Consider the following 19,658-nt stretch of genomic DNA (forward strand, 5'->3'; position numbering starts at 1 on the left):
TATGGTATCAACCAAGACTGCAGCTACATTTTAAGCAGTAAATAAACAAACAGAAAGTTTGTTATATGCAACCCTAAGAGAAAAGTATTATTTTAATTAACAACAAGAGCTTTCAGAAATTTCTTTCGTAAGATGAGGGGGCACTTGTCTGAAGAAGGTCATGAATAGGATTGTCATGAAAATGGGTTAGCCTGCCAATACTGTAATCCATAGAGTGGTTATAATAGTAATGTTTAGTTGAATATTTGACCAAATGAACAACTTCACTAATATATTAGTGATAGAAAGTGTTCGTTAACATGAAAATCATGAAAGTGGAGTATTTTCTATAATTAAATCCCATGTTCTTTAAGTCAGATAGGCTTTCTCTACCAAACAACAATTTGCCAATGAAGCTAGAAGTATGATCTCAAAGCTGAAGTTAATGGTCAGTGTTGGGTAATCTGACACCTTTCATCTGAAAAAGAGCCATCCCATCCCTAAACACCATTTCTCCATAGGAAATGAAGCAGCACTGCTTCCCACTGCTGATGAGAGGCATTATGTTCTGGATGACATCACTCTCCAGTCTTATCTCAGATACATTTGCATGCCAAGCAACCAGACCATCTCACATACCACGGAAAGGGACAAAGACTGCTATGCTTAACAGGCCTGTAGGCCAGTGTTTCCCAAACGTTTTTGGGCAACGGCACACCTGTTTACCGGAAAAAAATCTCGCGGCACACCACCATTAAAGCCCCGCCCCCGTGACGTCATTCGGGGAGCCGGCGGCCCGGGCCTGAGCTGGAAGGAGAGGCGGTGCTTTTCGGCACAAGGCAATCGGCCTGGAATTGTTTCCCGCGCGCTGCGAAAGGGAACAGCTGCGGTCGCGCGAACCCTCCGGCGCTGGGAGGGGAAAGGGCGGAGTCGCAGAGCACCAGCTGGCCGAGCGGTTGCGCGCAGCGTTGCGCTTTTGGAGAGCGTGCGGCTGCTGCTAGGGGATCCGGGGACGTGAGCAGGCCTGGCCCGACCCGGGTTGAAGGAGGACAAGCCGGCAGCGCGCCAAGTGAGTTCGGTTGCGCACGACGGCCCCCGCTCCCCCCACCCCCGCCGGATCCTCGCCGCCGCCGCCTCTCGCCCGCCTCCCTCCCACGGCACACCACCCGATGTCTCACGGCACAGTAGTGTGCCGCGGAACACCGGTTGGGAAACACTGCTGTAGGCAACAGGACAGGAATAAATATAAGCATACAGAGGTGAGCTGCCACTAGACAGATACTGTCTAGACAGTATATAGTGAGTAACAACGCAGGACTCCGGGAAACAAAGATACAGCCTTCCATATTCTGAGCGAAAGTTATTGTACAGGATTTTTAAATTTTACATTCTGTTGTTAACACCAGCATCCTACAACACTTGGAATATTAAGACACTCTGTGATAGCACAGCAATTCAGCCAATGATTATGGGAGTTACCAAACTAGATATTCTGTGTCTTGCTTCAGTGCAAAGGTAAACGATCAATAAGTTATCTGGAAACAAAATTAATTCAAGTACTACATTATATTCACCCTGTAAAAAACCCTTCAATCTAAAAATGTTCATTGAGAACTCTTGAACAAAATTCTGCATTCTGGTGATTTGTTTAAAACTGAGACTAGGAAAACTCAGAGAAAGCCAATTTCCAGACACTTCAACAGCAGCATATTTTCAAGCAGCATCTGGGCGGTCTAATTCATTTTAGGAAGCAGATACCACTTGCAATTTGATGGAAATAATGCTGAGGAACAAAGTGTTTCCAGGTTTGCTCAAGTCATGCAGACACACAGTATGCCCCTGCCACGCTGGACGAGGCAATTGGCCAAAACCAACCAACTCCTTTTCAAAGACAATTTCCAGAAGAGTTGTTAAAATTAGTAAATCCCTTTTGCAGATGAAATCAAAATACCATGGTCAAAAAATTTTAAACTGTGCTGCTGTGGATGGAAGTATGAAGCCAAATAATGTAGGACTGGTTTTTGATGAGCAATGCAAACCCGATGCGTGAGAAGAGTTTAGAATCAAAATATGCGTCGTTCATATCTACAGTTTTCTAAAACTAAGGGACCTGAACTATTCATGCTGCAAAAAAGCAAAGGACTGGAGTCTCAGCAACCAGGCTTAGGCACAACTGATATACTTGCACAGAAGCTTGTTTCCTCCCAGTGTGTGGAAAGTGTCACTTTAGCAACCCTGGTAGTAGTTAGGAAGGAGGGTTTGTGAGTCCTTTTGCATTACATCCTGTGGGCCTCTGAGATCCGACAGAAACAACCCAAGCCTGCATTAGTCTAAATGTACAGCAGATTTGCCAGTTATAACAGCTTTACTCTTTAGGTTTCGTTGTTTTAGCCAATGACGTTTCATCAACTTTGCAACCTTCCTGGGATGCAGGAAAGGTGGGAGAGAAGTTTAATAATTAAATGAGATAACGTGAGGATTAGTCTGCGATGAAAGGAGAAAGTGTGTGGCCAAATAGATAGGGCACAGTTCTAATCTGATTAGTTGTAGCACTATTGGTCATAGTTTGTGCCATTAATACTAATTAATTGATCTTGCTGAGAATCTATTATTTTACCTTAAAGAAAAAATTAGTAGACATGCAACCAGACAGAAAAAGTCATGGGCTTACACAAACAATTATAAACACCATGAGAGAAGTGTTCCCAGCTACACTACCCATTGCCCCTGGAAGTCTTATAGGAAGCTGCTGCAAGAGAGGGACTGTGAGCGGCATCATAGGAGGGTTATTTCTAAGATGAAGGTGAAGCTCCCTTGTTATTTTTGCTATTGGATGCTGCATGTTGTTTAAGTGTAATCTTGTAATATTTATAGTATTGGAATGTGTTTTTAAATAAGTTATTGTATTTGCTATTGTTTTGCTATGTTATACAATTGCTATTGTTATTGTTAAGTTGTGGGTGAACATATCAGACGACACAGCAATTCTTCAAACAGCTCTTGTTTATTCACAGGACAGAACTGAACTGAAGGGTTCAGTCAGCCTGCTTATATAGAGCTCCAGTACAACGTTACTGTAACAACTTTCTAAAACTATCCAATCACTGAACGTCACTTTCGATCCCTTATTTGCATAACTATCTACAGTATCCCCCTGCTGGCCCAGGGTGAGAACTTCAGGACATAACAGTTATTATTTTGCTATGTTATCAAATTGTTGCTTTGTTATTGACTTTCTATGTTACTATGAATTTTTTTGTACTGTTGCATTTTTTGTACTGTTGCATTTTTTGTACTGTTGCATCTTTCTTTGTGGTTAGTCGCTTTGAGCATGGTTCTTTTGTGAAAAAGAGGCATACAACTAACAGAATACCTGAATAACAGAAAAAGGTTGTCAATGCACTTCAGTAGTATCAGTCAAAGCACAATAAAGACAAAGCAAGAAAGTACTTTTGACTAAATATAGTTATTTTTCACATTTTCCCTCAAACCCAGACACATTTTATCATGTGTTTTTCTCAATAGGAAACTAAGTTCAGATACAAACAACTGACATGAAGGGTATATAACATTACCACAATTACAAGCAGTTTCTCAAAAGTCTAATGCTGAGCTGAGAGAGATTACTGCCCCATGACAGCCTGCAAGTCAGCCTTTATTTTAAATGACATGCTCCTCACAAATTGCCTGTAGCCTTCAAATGTATCAAGAACCTAAATTCTGCCTGTGTGGTGCCAAAGATTGAGGTTGTGTACTGTGGTGCCAAAGAATGAAGTTGTGTCCAAAATAAATAATAAATATTCTTCGTTTATCCAACGTTATACTCTTGCGAAGTGGTACTAATAGGATGGAAAACATTTGTTTCTTAAATAGAATTGCCATCTGGCTATCACTAAGTATTGTTTTAAAAAACACCCAAACTGTTTTATGCCTAGTAGTCAGGAATTCAAAACACAGTCAAGCAAACTAGAATACTTTCCAAACTAGTTGGGTTCACTTTGGTTCCCAATTCTTTTTTTCTAATATAGCTTCTATGACTTTAGAGGCTGCATGTCTAGCAAAAATTCAAAGATTTAAGTAGCAGTAAATAGGAATCGCTGAAAAGGCTTCATTTGCTCAATATCCACGCTCTTTATCACTCTTCTCTTTCAAAGAGGGCCAATATACAATCAATATGGCTTGCTCCACCCATCACAGGATTCAAATAATCTACTGCAGAGAAAATGAGCCCATGAAGATAGCTATTCCACCCCCCACCCACACATACATACATCTGCTCCCAATGTGTAATAGCTTTGCATTACCAGTTTGCAGGATGCTATTAATGACCAAGTTACCCCCGGGTAAGAAAGCTCTCAGGATAGATTAATCATTAATATGAGTTCTACGATCACTTCCTTTCTAGAAAGCTAGTAGAGGAAACTCCAGTTATCTTCACCTAGCTTCAGTGCACGTAAGCCTACTTTTGAGTGGAATGTGAGCTGTGCATCACTGCACATAAAGCAAAAGTATACAGTTAGAAAAATGTCATGCAATTCTGACAGACCTAACTACTCCCAATACTGTTGTTTTTGTTCATATGAATGCAGCCTAAGAAATAAAGCACTTTCTGTGATGCCATGAAGATAAATGGAATGTGACAAAATGCAACAGTGCTAGCCTTGAAAATTGTGAAAAGTAATGCAGTTTCAATCAGTTAATTTGGCAACTTTTTACATATAATATGGTGGGAGAAACTTCTTAAAATATGTCCTTATTTTAAACAGCCCCATCAGTGTTGCAAAAATAACACTGCACAATTCAGTGAAAAAAGTGGCTCTCAACCGCAGTAATCCCCCCATCATGTAACTTGACATACTTTAATACTTGGGGAAACAGTAAAATATAGTAAAATAAACAAACTAAGAAAAGGTAGACAATCCATCAATAAGAAAAACAGTCCTATCTTAAGGTCTGATTAAATTCCTGCAAACAATGGAAATATGCCTTATAATAAAGAGGCCTTATAATTTCATTGTCAGTGAATAGAAGCTAACATAGGGAAATGGTTGCAATTAAACCAATCATGTCCAATAAAAAAGACAAAAAGTTGGCTATATATAAAAGGAAAAACACAGTGCAAATATTCATCAGCAGCATCAACTCCAATCAATTCATGAAGAATTGACAGAATTCACAATTCAGTTTTAAAAAGATTAATTGTTCAATTGACATGATACAAAAGAGTACAGCATTACTCAGTCATACAATAATTACTTTCTACCTTTAAAGCAATCAAAGTTATTAGTACTGTATCAGATTAACTTTGAAGTTGAGATGAATCTTTCAGAGAATGGAAAGACTGGGATATTATGGTGGGCCAAGGTAAAAAAAGATACAGAAATCATGCAGGGAAAAATATAATTTTTTCAGATTTGTTCCTTCCAATTAAGTAGGCCTTAAAATAGGAAGTTGGTACCATCTTGAAGGATTGGACAAGCTACTTTTTTATAGTTTATGATTGTAGTAAAAATTATTGGTCATGATGGCTGTCAGTAATCAGTAGCTTTGACTGAAATAACATCTTGTGTAAAAAAAAATTGTCAAAAGTATGTAATAATCAAATGGCAATAAAGAGCACCACAAACCTTTTCATTGAAAGTTACTCATAACCGTTCTGAGGTGACTCGGAAACTACAACTAATCCAGAATGCGGCAGCTAGACTGGTGACTGGGAGCGGCCGCCGAGACCATATAACACCGGTCTTGAAAGACTTGCATTGGCTCCCAGTACGTTTCCGAGCACAATTCAAAGTGTTGGTGCTGACCTTTAAAGCCCTAAACGGCCTCGGTCCAGTATACCTGAAGGAGCGTCTCCACCCCCATCATTCTGCCCGGACGCTGAGGTCCAGCGCCGAGGGCCTTCTGGCGGTTCCCTCATTGCGAGAAGCAAAGCTACAGGGAACCAGGCAGAGGGCCTTCTCGGTAGTGGCGCCCACCCTGTGGAACGCCCTTCCAGCAGATGTCAAAGTGATAAATAACTACCTGACATTCAAGAGACACCTTAAGGCAGCCCTGTTCAGGGAAGTTTTTAACATGTGATATTTTATTGTATTTTTGGTTTTTATGGAAGCCGCCCAGAGTGGCTGGGGAGGCCCAGCCAGATGGGCGGGGTATAAATAATAAATTATTATTATTATTATTATTATTATTATTATTATTATTATTATTATTATACTGCACCTTTTAAGCAATTTCCCCCACTCTACACCAAATTTCAATACAGTATGGATCTTTGGGTATAAGATGTGTAACCTATAGCCCCAAACTGGACAGTACATATTTTGAGCTTTTTAAAAACCCACAAAATTAAAGGTGGGATTTTGTTATGAAAGTTACTCATTACCAATGACCAACATGGGTGGTAATTTTACTAGGGCCATAGGATGATGATGATGACTAATAAATCCACAGCCTGTTATCTGCATCCATTTCATATGATGTCAGAGGTGCACATGTATTATAGTATGTTAGAGTAACAAATTGTACAAAACACATTGAAGCCATCTCCTGAACTCCTTTCTTCATATTTGATGTCACAGTACAAAATGGTAAAGGTCCCTCTTGATGCTACTGACTTTGCTGTCATGTCACAAGGTGGCTAGACAGCCTGCAACCAGGCACACTGTAGCATCACTGGGTGACCTAAGAATTTGAACTCTGTGGTCCATGAGTAGCTTATAAACACCATTAAGTATTGTGTAGGCAAAACAGATTATCTGGGAGAAGGGCTGTGTCTAAGGTATGCAAAAGGTGCAAGGTTCAATCCTGGGCCACTTTAGGTGGAGCTAGAAAGGGCTCCAGCCTGAAAACCTAGAATGCCGCTGCCAGTCAGTATCAACAACAGAACTGAGCTAGGTGGACCACTGCAACTTGCTATGTTCCTAAGACACCGCTTTCGCACAGACTGAGTGTGGAATTTCTGGGCCTTTCACTAACAGCAGACAAAATGGCACTTGTTGCTACTGTATGTGATGGCGATGGCATATGTAGTAATATTGGGAAGAAGCAGTTACAATTGTGTGTTTAGTGTAGGGGTGGCAAACAAATGTCTTGTTCTAGTGCACGGATGGGGGACTCTGGCCCTCCAGATGCTCTCTATGATCCAGCAACTCCCATCATCTCCAACTGCCAACCATGTTAGGCTGATGAGGGTTGTAGCCCAAGGACACATGGAGGTTCCCAAGCCTTCTCATAGTGCATGATCTTCACCTTTGAGACCCAGGAACCACTGTTAACACAAACACACATTTGGGGGCCCCTTTTTTAATTTTATACCCTGCACCGTGGAAGCGCTCCTGCTGAGACCACCAGTTGAAGACCATTGTCCTAGTTCATACATGAAGAGTGTGGCCATTTTGAAAGAAATATGTGATGAACTATTCTCCCCTGATTATTTTTTTGGGGGGGAAGGGGAATAAATCCTTTAATGGGTAGCATGCTGGTGCTTTATACCGTCATGACCTGCCACTATAACTACAACATCCTCCATTGATGCAATTGATCCTTTCTTCCTGAAGTGGGAGCTGTCTTGGGAAGCATGTCTTGGATCAATGTTGACATGCCCAGAAAACCAGACCATGACATGAAGGAGAACCTCCCTCCTTTTTTGGCGATCTGTTCCGTTTGCGGGGATTAGTGAACTGACAACAGAAGACAAAAGATAAAAGAGGAGGTGGGGGGGGGGGACACCTCTTCTTTCTCGCCGCTTGGATGAGTGAAGCTTCCCTCCCGGGCTCCTCCCCTTCCCCGGCTCCGTTCGGCAACCCCGGGAACCGAAGGGACATTCGCCCCGCCCCAGTCAAGGTCTCCTCTCAGGGAGGAAGCCAAAGGGAGCGCGAGGCACTCGAGGAGCCCAGCGGGGCTTCTCCTCCCCGCGCGGGCCTCGCCCCCTTCGTCGCTCGGCGGCGGAGGAGGAGCAGGAGCGCGTCCGGCCGCCCTTCCCAGGTGCGCACGCCCGCGCAGGGGAAGGCGGTGCGGGCGGGCGACTTACCAAATTAATGAACGTCAGGAATTTCCAGCTGCCTCCGTAGGTCTGGTGCGCGGGCATGTCGATGGCCTTGTAGTTGCACAGGATGGAGAAGTAGGAGAGGAGGATGGCGCCGCGCAGCACCTGGCACGGCACGAGCGCCATGTTGCCGCGGCCCCCCGCCCCTTTCTTGCACAAGCGAGGCCGGAGCTCCCGAGTGAACCCGCCCGGCGGAGAGAGAGCAAAGAAGCAAACGGAGACGCGCTCGGGGAGCGGGGAGCCTTCGGATGGGCGGCGCGCGCGCCAAAGCAGGAGGCAGGAGGAGCGCGCGCCGCCGGCCCAGCTGGCCACTTCCCATAGAAAGAAAGGGAGACCCTGAGAGGCTCTGAGGAGGCTGCTAAGGGCTGCCATCCCGCGCACAGGGCTCAGGTTCCGCGATGGGGCAACGTAGAAGCGAAATCCACAGGCCGCGCGAATAGAACTCTATGCATTTTGTTTGAAAAACCGTCTTCGCGCAAGTGCATGAGGGTTTTTTCTACCTGCTTTTTACTTGCGGGGGGGGGGCAGTTTGAGGGGGACATTGGTGCTTGTTCGACCTTTCCTGCAACCTGAAGGGGCTTCTCTGTTGAGGTTTTCGGTTCTGCCTCAGTCCCAAAGCCAGCTTTCAGATATGAGCGGTGGTCTGTATGGTCAGGCTAAGCTGCTGCCTACCTTGCAGTATATACATTTCCCACACTTGCAAGGTCATGTGAAAATGAAACACAAACACACACGTTTTGTGCACGAAATAATAAGTGCGTGATAAAAAGTGTGAGCTCTTGTCTTTGCTTTTCCGTCTTAAGTGTTTTTCCGCTAAAATCCTACGTTCCTCCATAGTGTTCCGATTGATAGCTTTCGCTTCATCTCGTGAGAGGGGGGAAACAGCATCCAAAGGAACCAGGAAGCTTCGTCTCCAGGCCGTTGGCTTGTCACTCTACATTTTTTCCTTGTTCTGTAACCAAGAGAGCACTATTACATTGGTTTCCAACCAGGACTTCCGGGTTCTTTTTCAAGCCTGCAGTGCTGCTAGACGTGGGAGGCAATGTTAGATGTGCGGTGGTTTGACAACCTCGTGTCTTACCGACCCCCGCCCCAATCTAGATTTTCTTGTGGCAAATAAAATGCCAGTATTTTGAGGGGTTTTTTTTAAAAAAAATGCCCTGCAAATGCTTCCTGGGTAAGAAAAAAAAATACATTCATTTTTAATTTTCCTTCTCTGCAAATTAGCAACTTCAGGAGGGTTTGCTTGTTCTGGCCCTTTTGAAATCCAGTCATAAGTGGTGTTTGTGGTTTGAACATGAAATTTAACATATTATCTTGAATATGCACACAAAGTTTCATTTCCATCTCTGTCTTCAAAGAAGATATTGCATCATGTTGTGCTTAATAAAATTTCCTGGCCTCATTGAAGATGAGGTTGATGCTGGGTAGATGCTTCAATAGAGAATGTCCATGTTTAAAGGGGGATATCATACTCTGGTGAATTTTGCATTTCCCCTTCCTTTGGAAAATGGATATTGAGCTGCTATATGAACTTGAAAGGTAGAGTTGTGTAACAAATCAGTGTTCACTGGGAATCATCATGTTATAAACCAAATAGAAAGATATACTTCGTTATACTTCATTAAAGATAGGGAGCTACATATGATCACTACATGCCTACATTTGGCAGAGGAAGCTAATTGCTCTACATTAAAAGAGCTAATGACATGGTAGTGAGCAAATCAAGTATGTATGCAATACAAGCTCACTAAAGCGTGGCAAAATGCTATTTTTAAGGATCTTTTAAGTATATCAAAATACAAAAATTCCTATTGAAAATGTTTAGTATCACAAATGAGCTTGCTTTAGAATACTCAGCTTCTCCTGACCTCAAAGGCTCTTGACCCTTAGAAGGAAATAGAGACCAGGCCTGCTGTGTCGCAAGGTGGAGTGATACTAGAAAGGGACCAGCATTCCATCTTGTCACCAAATGTAAGACTGTCCCAGAAGGAACCTCCTCTAGCAGCTAACTGGGTAAGGACAGACCTTCCATCCAAAGAAGTCTTCACACTACAATCTTCCATATATAAATCTCACCTTTCTTTATAAAATCTGGTATTGCACATAATTCTCACATTTGTCAACAATATGTTGATGACATTCAACTCCTTCACATCTGGAGGTGAGGCAGTGGAAGTGCTGGACCAGTGCCTTGCCTTGATAATGGACTGGATGAGAGCCAACAAACTCAGTCCATATAAGACTGAGGCACTCTTAGTGGATTGTCCTTTTGACCGGATGGCTGAGAGGTTGCCTGCTCTTGATGGGGTTACACTTCCTGTGAAGGAGTGGGCACATAGTTGGGGTACTCCTGGATCCTTTGCTGTCACGTGAGGCTCAGGGGGCCTCAATGGTGCAGAGTGCCTTCCATCAGCTTCAGCTGGTGGCCCAGCTTCGCCTTTATCTAGACAGGGATAGCCTAACTACTGTTGTCTATGCTCTGGTAACCTCGAGGTTAGATTACTGCAATGCATTATACATAGGGCTGCCTCTAAAGATGGTTCAGAAACTTCAGCTAGGGCAGAATTCAACAGCCAGGTTGCTCACTGGGGCAAGGCGGTTTGAGCATATTACACTGATCCTGGTATAACTGCACTGGCTACCAATTAGTTTCCCGGCCCAATTCAAAGTGTTGGTTTTGACCTATGAAGCCTTAAACTGCTCAGGACTGCAATATCTCAAGGACTGCTTCTCTCCATATGAACCTACCTGGACCTTGAGATAATCTTCTGAGGCCCTTCTTTGTGTGCCTCCTCCATGAGAAGTCTGGAGGGTGGCAACACAAGAACGAGCCTTTTCTGCTGTGGCTTCTCATTTGTGGAATGCTCTCCCCAGTTTCATTATACAACTACAGGTGCCAGGCGAAAACATTCCTCTTTAACCAGGCCTTTGGCTGATTGATATCCTATGCCCTTTTAAAATGTGTTGGTGGGGCGGGATTATTGAGTTGTTCTTGTTTTTGTTTTTAATTAAGTATTTTGTGTTTTTACATTGTGATTTTATCTTGTGATCCGCCCTCAGACCTGTGGATATAAAGCGGTATACAAATTTAATAAATAAAAACGGCAACATATTCTAACGGATGATGACCCCAGTTCATGTTTGGATTAATTTCTTTTTCTTTTGAGCTATTCACTCAGTTGGCAAAGGGTCATATCTACAAAGCAGTCAAGAATCATTAGGTTTTGGGGTTTTTTTTAAGGTTAATTGAGGCTGTGGTGCTTGTTTTAATTAAATTTTAATCATGATATTTGGTGAACATAAATTCTTTCTTCAAACTAAACTAATGTTGAAAGCATTTTTGCTGTATATCAGCAATCGCTATTTAATACCTTACACAATACACTCCCTTTAGAAAATGAGAATATAGATTGCATGTGCTACAGTGTTTCTATGACCTCCAGTATATGTTTTCAGACAACATTGCTTTAGATTCTGTGGAGTAATGTAGGACTTTTAAAAAATTGTTTTTAGATAGATCAGGTGACAATACTGCATTCAACTAAGTGTGGGATCAAATTACAAAAAGACAACATAGCCATATCCTGCTGGCTCATTTAAAACAGGTGTCTACAAATAGTCTGTGAGTCAGATGGTCTCTTGCTTAGTAAAAGCCTAGAGTCCAAGGGAAAGTGCAAGTAAATAGCTTTTACAAATCTGTAATCTAATTGTGCAGGATGCTAGTTCCATGGTCTGATAGGGTATTAACCATCTGCTAAAAATATAAACTTTCTATAAAAGGGTTTATGAGTTCACTTCAATATTTTGAACTAAAATAGTGTTCCAGCTGTGCTGCAGTAAAATGGTTTCAAAACTTGTAAAATATTGTGTATGTATTAAATGCATTATAATTATTTTCGCTTGGAATCCACTTGAAAAGGAAGGAGGAACTGAGTAGGTGTCAAAAGGTCGAGGAGAACAGACAGTTACAGGCAAGGCATAGTTACTCTAGTGTAAACCCTCATTTATTTTGTTATACTATGAACTCTGTTAAAGCAGGTTGTGCAGATTTTTAAAGCACGATGAAACACTGCAAAATCTGTTTATCAGAGATGTCTGCAATATGACTATATACACCATAAACTACAAAGTTTCTTGAATTACCTAGGCATGGATCTGCCAATTTGGGTTTCATTCAGGTTTTCATCTTTCCTGTCTTAAATTATTCAAGTCTTCACATTTCTTCAGCAGTTTACTTTTTTTATGTCCTAATTAAAATTCACCAACATTTTCACAACACAAAATTTGGAGAATTTCAAAGGGTAGCTATGCTTTGATTTGATTTGATTGTTGTTTTGGAAAGTGCATGTTGTGTAGGCTCACATTAAAATCTAAGCCAAATTTCTCCCCTATCCCTTCAGCTTTCTGGAATAATGATTATTTATGTCCAGATAGATAATGGTTAGAAAAGGAAATTGAAACAGGACTCCTTTTCTTGTGCTTGCTTGGCAAGCTACATTTTCTAAAATCCCCAAGTCTGCAATCCTATGCACACTTATCTGGGAGTGAATCCCATTTACCTCAGTGGGGGTAACTTTCATGTAAGCGCACACAGACTCCGACTACAAAATAAAATATGCTAGCAGGAAGTTTTACTGTGTTTTTATTAATGCATATTTATGATTGTTTTAATGATAGTTTATATTATGTTTATATAGAAAATCTCAATAAGTTATTTAGCAGTGGGAGGTCTTCTATATAAGTCTTAAAGGCATTAGAATCCTGTTTCTTTAATGGTTGCCATAAAGTTGCGTGGCCCATATTTCAGCCTAATCTTGACTCTTCACAGAATGTTGATGACAACCTATCATCTGTTCATAGAATGTGTGAACTGCCAAGCGTGAGAATTAATCTTTAGGGACTATATATTAAGTGCTGCTTTAGAAGAAAATCCTGACATTCTGAGTCATCTAAGACCTTTGGGCGAACTATTGTTTAAGCAAGACTCGGCCCTTTCTGTGTTAGGATGACTAATGTCTGCTGACGAGAAATGTGGGACTTGGAGGTAAAGTGTGGGAAGAGTGCTGGGAGGAAGCTAAATACAGAAGCCCTAACAAGTACTTGGAAAAAGGAAGAAGCTGTGAATAGTAATTAGGGAACATAATGAATTTCACAATGCAGTTACAGGCTGTTGATCACTGACCACTAGGGCTGCTTTGAGAACAATGAGATAATATGAAAGTATCAAGACCCCGTCAAGATCGTGGACAGCTGTACAAAAGTCTAGGCCTGAAGGGTGTGTAGAAACTGGTACCAGAGCTTGTGCTCCCAATTCCTTTAAGAAAATACTTGTGCTACTTCCATAACCAGGCAGAGTGGGTTAGGGTCCTGATATTTTGACTAGAACCTTTATAGCTGCTGATGCCAGTAAACTGGGTTGAGGGGGAGGTTTGGTGGACTGAATGAGTTCCGTAGGCTGGCAGTTCCTTGATGCCAATTTATACCACCTATCACTCACAGGGTCCAGTGTTGTATATTCTTTCCGTACCTGAAGTTACATGTACCTGTACATGAAATGAGAGGCAACTCACCAAGTGAGGTCCAAGCCTGGTTCTAGCCCTGGAGTCTCTGTCACAGAGCACCCAGAATTATGAAGCCAAACCATGGTATTTGATTATGATTAATGCATTTTCCAAAACTTGATATGTACAACTTACATTTACTTTCATTAATCTCGTTTCATAAGACTTCCATGTCCACCTCTCCATGGTTCCCTGTTTGTTTGTTATTTTGCTACATATCCTAATACCACCCAAGTCCTCCTGTATACTAGCCTAGTTGTTTTTAACTGCTGCTCATATTTCTAACCCTACTTGGAAGTTTCTTTGTCTATTATATCTCTTTAAATGCTCCCCAAAATATTCCTACTCTTCCTGTGTCCCTTCTCTCATCTTGATTCCTTATCCTTGCTATCATAGCAGCAAGTTGCAGAATGAGCCAAACCTAGGTATTTTAGAACCTATTGCATTTTATTGACTTTTCTGATGAGTATTGCCAATATTGTGAATACATACAGAGAAGAACTTCATAAAGTTTAATTATTTGTGATACTGGAAAACGTCTAATTGCTCCACTAACTTGAATCCCCTTCCATCCAGTGCACTCACTGTTCAGATACATATACTAAAAAATACATATGGATTCTCAAGCATTTCAGTGGAGCAATGCAATCTCTCACACATCTCCTCTCCATTTAAATTAATGCAGATCTTGCCAGCATCAGAGATGAGCTCCCATCCCCATGCCAAATGAATTGCTGGATCCAGACGAGCTTGATCTAATAAGTAGATTTTCAATGAAGCATATTCACTGTGTACTCTGAAATAGGAAAAGCAGGGCTTTTTTCATTGCAATGCTATAGAGATGTAATTCTGGAAATACTAACAATCCCAAACCATTCATACAATAATATATTGGGGTTGTTGCCGTTCTCCTAATATTGCCCTGTATAAACTATGAATAACAACTGAGAGCTATTTATCAAATTCCATGAGTTGCCTCAGAGTGGAATATTGGTCACTTTATTTTTGATTAAAACTCCATAACTCTGTCACAAAACCTTCAGTCTCTTAAGAACTACTCAGGATGCAGCTCTTGCCAGATTTCCTGCAAGATGCTCATATAATAGATTATACTAGAATTAGTGAAACAATTGTCCTCTGCATGCCATATTTTTCCATGTATAAGACGACCCCTGCCTAAAACGGGGAGGCTAAGTCACAATATCTCCAGAACAAAAATGTTGATACTTAGCCTGAGGAAAGTTGAACTCTGGAACTCCTTGCCACAAGGAAAGCACCATGGCAAAGAATTTATCCATTTCCAAAAATGGATTAGGTAGCAGTAGAAAATTATTTCGATAATTACTCACTGATTATGCAAAGCTGTCTCCATCTGCCAATATTTTGTGATTGGTGGGTATTAGTCATTTGTAGTTGCAAGTGGGCCCTGGGAGTAGAAAGTTTGGGAACCTCTGGCTTAAGGTATCTGATGCAATCATAGGGCAGGATTCACCTAACAAACCACATCAATGGAAGGCCTGCGTAATGACTTTTTCTTGCACAACAGGGCTTCCCACCCCCCACGTACTGTGCTCCAGAAACCAGCTAGGGTGGGGCTCAGGGGAACCTCCAATAAGAGCACATAGCGGCAGTGGGATCATTCCACCTGGCAAGCTGAATTGCTTTGCATTTTTTAATCCAAAACTTGAACTAGAAGTATTATTGCATTATGTCAGGAGCTCTGGAACCTTGATAGTTGTGGATAATGATTTAATTTTTGTGAGGAAGTATTTATTGACATTTAAATTAGGGACTATGAGTGGGGTGTTGTTTTGAATTTATATGCCAGACTGAGTTAGCTACAACTCACTAATTTCAGTTAATTCATTAAGTTCATCTTTGACTTTCCCCTACGAAAGGACCCCTGCAGTCTAGACGGGATGTACTTCTTTGGGTGATAAATAATGAATAAATACAGAGAGTGCCATTAGCCATTAATGTAGCAGATTGATTCTCTGGAGCGTGCCGTCTCCATCCTTACTTTAGTGCTTATGCCACCTGCCTTTTGCACTTATCATATTGGGCTTTAGTGAGAGTGAATGAGATTCCCTTATCATTCTTTGTTTACTTCATTTTTACCAATGCACGCCAGCCAAAATAGAGCCTTTCTACAGCGACACAGAAGAAGATATAAATTGGAGGGAAAGTGCTCCATGTTAGCATACCTTTATTGCTCTGGCATAGTGATTTATGTGGCTTATTCATCATGATTAGGGAGCAACTCAGAAGATACTAGTTGTGCGTGTGTTTTATATCTATCTACTTAAAGCACATTACCAGAGATTAAGGACTGTGAATTTCTTATAATACAGGGATAGGAAACCTATGGCCCTCCAGCAGTTGTTGGGAAGTGCCTGCATTGGGTACTATTACGAATCCCATATGTACTGTCTAAAGGAGAACAGGATATTTTTAAGAAGCTGGTGGTGGTGAGTGGATGGTGCAGTTCAGCCAATTGAGGATGGGTTGATTATGAACATCTGAGTATACTGAGCAAAAATCAAGAATGAATTTTTTCATTCTTGGAGGAGGAGGTGCTATAGTTCATTGGTAGAGCATATGATTTGGATGTAGAAATTTCCAAGTTTAGTTTAAAACGGATTTGGTGCTCTTGTGCAACAAACATGATTCTTAAGTCATAGCAGTCTCTCAGCTTACGGCACTACCGCAATTCTCCTCATGGTTGCATTATATTTTTAAACAACCAGGACAGACTGCAGAACAGGCTCTACAAGTGAACATTTTCACTGCAGCAGCAGAAAAAGCAAGTCAATCAATAGGGGGGGGGGGATGTCCATATAGTGCAGTTCAGTTGCAATAATATACAATTCTAACATGAGCATGACATCATTATGTGTTGCGGTATTTATTCACTAGTAAGAGCTTTCAGACCTGGTGATGCCATGCATATAATTAGCTTAGCTGTCTTGAGCGACCTTCAGGTCGAATCGGGCTGAAGGGGAAGGAGGCAATCACCTCACCTGTCTGTCCCCATGGAGATGCCAGGGCTGGTGTGAACCGACTGTTCAGGCCCTACCTTCAAGGTGGAGTTCCCGTTTGCCTGCAAGAACCGAACCACATCCTGTTTGCCACTCTGAAGTCATGCCTGCCCACTCCTTTTATGATAGAAGCTGTGTGTGTCAGCTGTTGAATGAATGCCTTTTGTTTGCTTAGCCCTGCCATACACTTGTTCCACCAGTGATCATTGGCTTGGCCATGTTCTATACTGATTTGAACATTAAAGTTTGTGGCAGAAAACAAAATTTGAGCCCAAGTACTTCATGCAGGATAGCCACAGGCCACCCACAGTGATCTGCCATGGTTGGCACCCACATGGCAGGCAGTGGTCATGGGAGAATCAGTTTGCTGAAAGATTGGCAAAGCAGCACTGAATCTTTTCCCTAACATCCCTTCTTAAGAATCTAAGAAGGACCCTGATGAATGAGGTCAAGGGTGCATCTGGTCTAGCACCCTGCTTCCCACAACGACCATTCAGAATCCTCCAGGAGGACTGAAGACAACGGCCATCTCACGCAGTTGCTCCCCAGCAATGGGTACTTTGAGGTACTCCCCCTCTGAACATTGCCTCTGGAGGCTGCATGTATTCATAATAAAAAGGAGCCATTTCCACTACTGTGCTAATATGTCTAATCACAAGTGGAGAACATCAGAAGCTGCCTTTTACCAAGTCAGAACATGGGTTCACCTAGCTGAGTATTGTCTATTTTGACTGGCAGTGGCTTTCCAGGATTGCAGACAAAGGATGCTCCCAGCCTTATCTAGAGATGACAGGAATTGAACCTGGGCTGGGACCTTCCATGTGCAATATGCAGTGGGACCTTCCATGTGCAATATCACTGAGCTACTGTCTTTCTCCATACAGTATTTCAAATAGGGAAATGTTAGTATGCCTCTTCACACAAAAAAAAAAAGAAAAGAAAAAGGTATGGTTAATAAACAAAAACAATTTGATTTTTAAAAACAAAGGGCAGAGTTTTCATTGCTGTCACCCCACCCCCAAAGCAAATATACCCAGTACAAATATTCAATTCTCCCTGTCCTATAATAGTACATTTTGAAGCAGGCAGCTGAGGAGGAATCAAGGACAGAACTGACACGCAGCAAGAGAACAAACTCAGCAGCTTTGTCAAATGCTTCTCAGTTTGTCTGTTGCATAACTGCAGTGCTAAATGCTACTCTGACTAATTTCTGCCACGTACAGAGCCAGATTTTCACATCAAGGAGCTGAGGCCAGATTGTCAAATGCTCAGCGGAGAAATGAGGGCCAGATTTTTCCAAAGTGATCAACACCCAACATACATGCTAAAGCACTGAGGTCTTCTGGAAATTCTGGCACATGGCTTTGTTGCCACCTCTGCAGTACAGCTGAGGTCTTGGTTATAAACGCAGGGAAGAGTTTTCTGAACTGCCACTGACTTTGGGGGTGGATGAGGATAACTTCATCATGTCCCCTCCTTTGAATCTTCAATAGCCATCAAGGATGAACTGTGTGGCAGGAGCTGACCAGATCTTCTGGATGTTGTCACCAGTTCCGCTCCTGGATCTCATCAGAGGGAAGAGTGCTTCAGGGAAGGGACTGCTCTTTACCAAAACTGCAACTATAAGAACTTGTGCTTAAGCTTGCTTTCTCTTCCTCTTTCCCATTCTTTTTCCTTGTGTGCCATATCTTCTTAGCTTCTTAGCTGTTGGGAAGGGACCACCTTTGAAGTGAATTTTGTAAGCCGTTCTGAGAGCTTTTTTTTTGGCTGATGGGCTGGATATAAATCCTGAAAAGCAGTTCCAGTTGCAATTCTTTCTAAAATACCTGGAAAAATAAGAAAATCTTAACTTGAGGCCAACAAATTGTGAAGTCAGCACCACACACACCTCCTTTGTGAGGACATTCTAAAGTTGGAGAGCCACCACAGAACGGGCTCTCTCCTTTATGACTACACAATAGGTAAAGGTAAAGGACCCTGACCATTAGGTCCAGTCGTGACCGACTCTGGGGTTTCGGCGCTCATCTCGCTTTATTGACTGAGGGAGCCAGCGTACAGCTTCCAGGTCATGTGGCCAGTATGACTAAGCTGTTTCTGGCGAACCAGAGCAGTGCACGGAAATGCTGCTTACCTTCCCGCCGCAGCGGTACCTATTTATCTACTTGCACTTGGACATGTTTTCAAATTGCTAGGTTGGCAGGAGCAGGGACCGAGCAATGGGAGCTCACCCCGTTGCGGGGATTCAAACCGCCGACCTTCTGATGAGCAAGCCCTAGGCTCTGTGGTTTAACCCACAGCGCCACCTGCGTCCCTACACAATAGACCTTTGTTACAGCAATGTTTGGGGAAAGGCTTCTACAGAAGATCTTACTACACAAGCAGGCTAGTTTGAAGATAAGATATAAAGAATTAAAACAATATACAAAGTGTTCTAGTTGAACCTTACCGTAAACCAAATGTTCGCACTGGTATTCAAACTCCATTTGCATTGACAGCTTTTGTCTGAAGCAGCCACAATATAAAGGTGTTAAGAGTGTCTGCTTCACACACTGTAATTGCTGTTAATTAATTTCATTCCTAGACAAAAAACAAAAAAAACAAAACAACGGCTAATAAAGCTACATTGCAGATCACCATAGTGCTGTAGTTGACTCAGCCCCTTTTCTGCAATTCTGAAAATCTTTAAGGAAAATTGTTGAGCTCTGCAGTACACCCAGATAGAAACTGGAACACAAAAAAGATGAAGGCAAAATAGAATAAATGTTTGAAGCTTATAGTTTCTACTGATGCCCATCAGAATATTGGGAAACAAACACTGCATTCAAGGGAGTTGGCCACATTCTGTCTCGGTGAAGATTAAATGACAAAAATCAAGAGAGACAAAGAACAGGTGAAATAATATCTTGCATTAGATCAGCTACCTGCACTTGACAAACATTACACCTTTTGTAGCACATTAATATGAATGTTTTCTCGGAAGTAAGTTCCAATGTATTCAATGATGCTTACTTGTGAGAAAGTTTGCTTAGG

At 42.0% G+C, this 19,658-nt stretch overlaps 1 protein-coding gene and 1 long non-coding RNA gene across 3 annotated transcripts in view; both read right to left on the reverse strand.

Moving 5' to 3' along the window:
- AIG1 (androgen induced 1) overlaps positions 1–8,317 on the reverse strand; it is a 78,570-nt gene extending 70,253 nt beyond the window's left edge. Inside the window, exon 1 of one of the 2 annotated variants that reach the window (XM_028723572.2) lies at positions 8,012–8,300. In XM_028723572.2, coding sequence (XP_028579405.1) covers positions 8,012–8,152 — 141 coding nt within the window. In that variant the 5' untranslated portion in view covers positions 8,153–8,300. Of the gene's footprint in view, positions 1–8,011 lie in introns of both variants that reach the window. The other variant, XM_077925936.1, reaches the window with a different exon arrangement.
- Positions 8,318–14,018: 5,701 nt separating this feature from the next.
- LOC114594205 (uncharacterized) lies at positions 14,019–19,251 on the reverse strand. Its single transcript, XR_003705907.2, has 2 exons — positions 19,075–19,251; positions 14,019–18,454 (listed from the first exon to the last, which is right to left on the reverse strand). It is a non-coding gene; the product is annotated as an uncharacterized LOC114594205 (long non-coding RNA).
- Positions 19,252–19,658: the final 407 nt, after the last annotated feature.

Source organism: Podarcis muralis, chromosome 3 (genome assembly GCF_964188315.1).
Source record: "Podarcis muralis chromosome 3, rPodMur119.hap1.1, whole genome shotgun sequence".
Classification (NCBI taxonomy): domain Eukaryota; kingdom Metazoa; phylum Chordata; class Lepidosauria; order Squamata; family Lacertidae; genus Podarcis; species Podarcis muralis.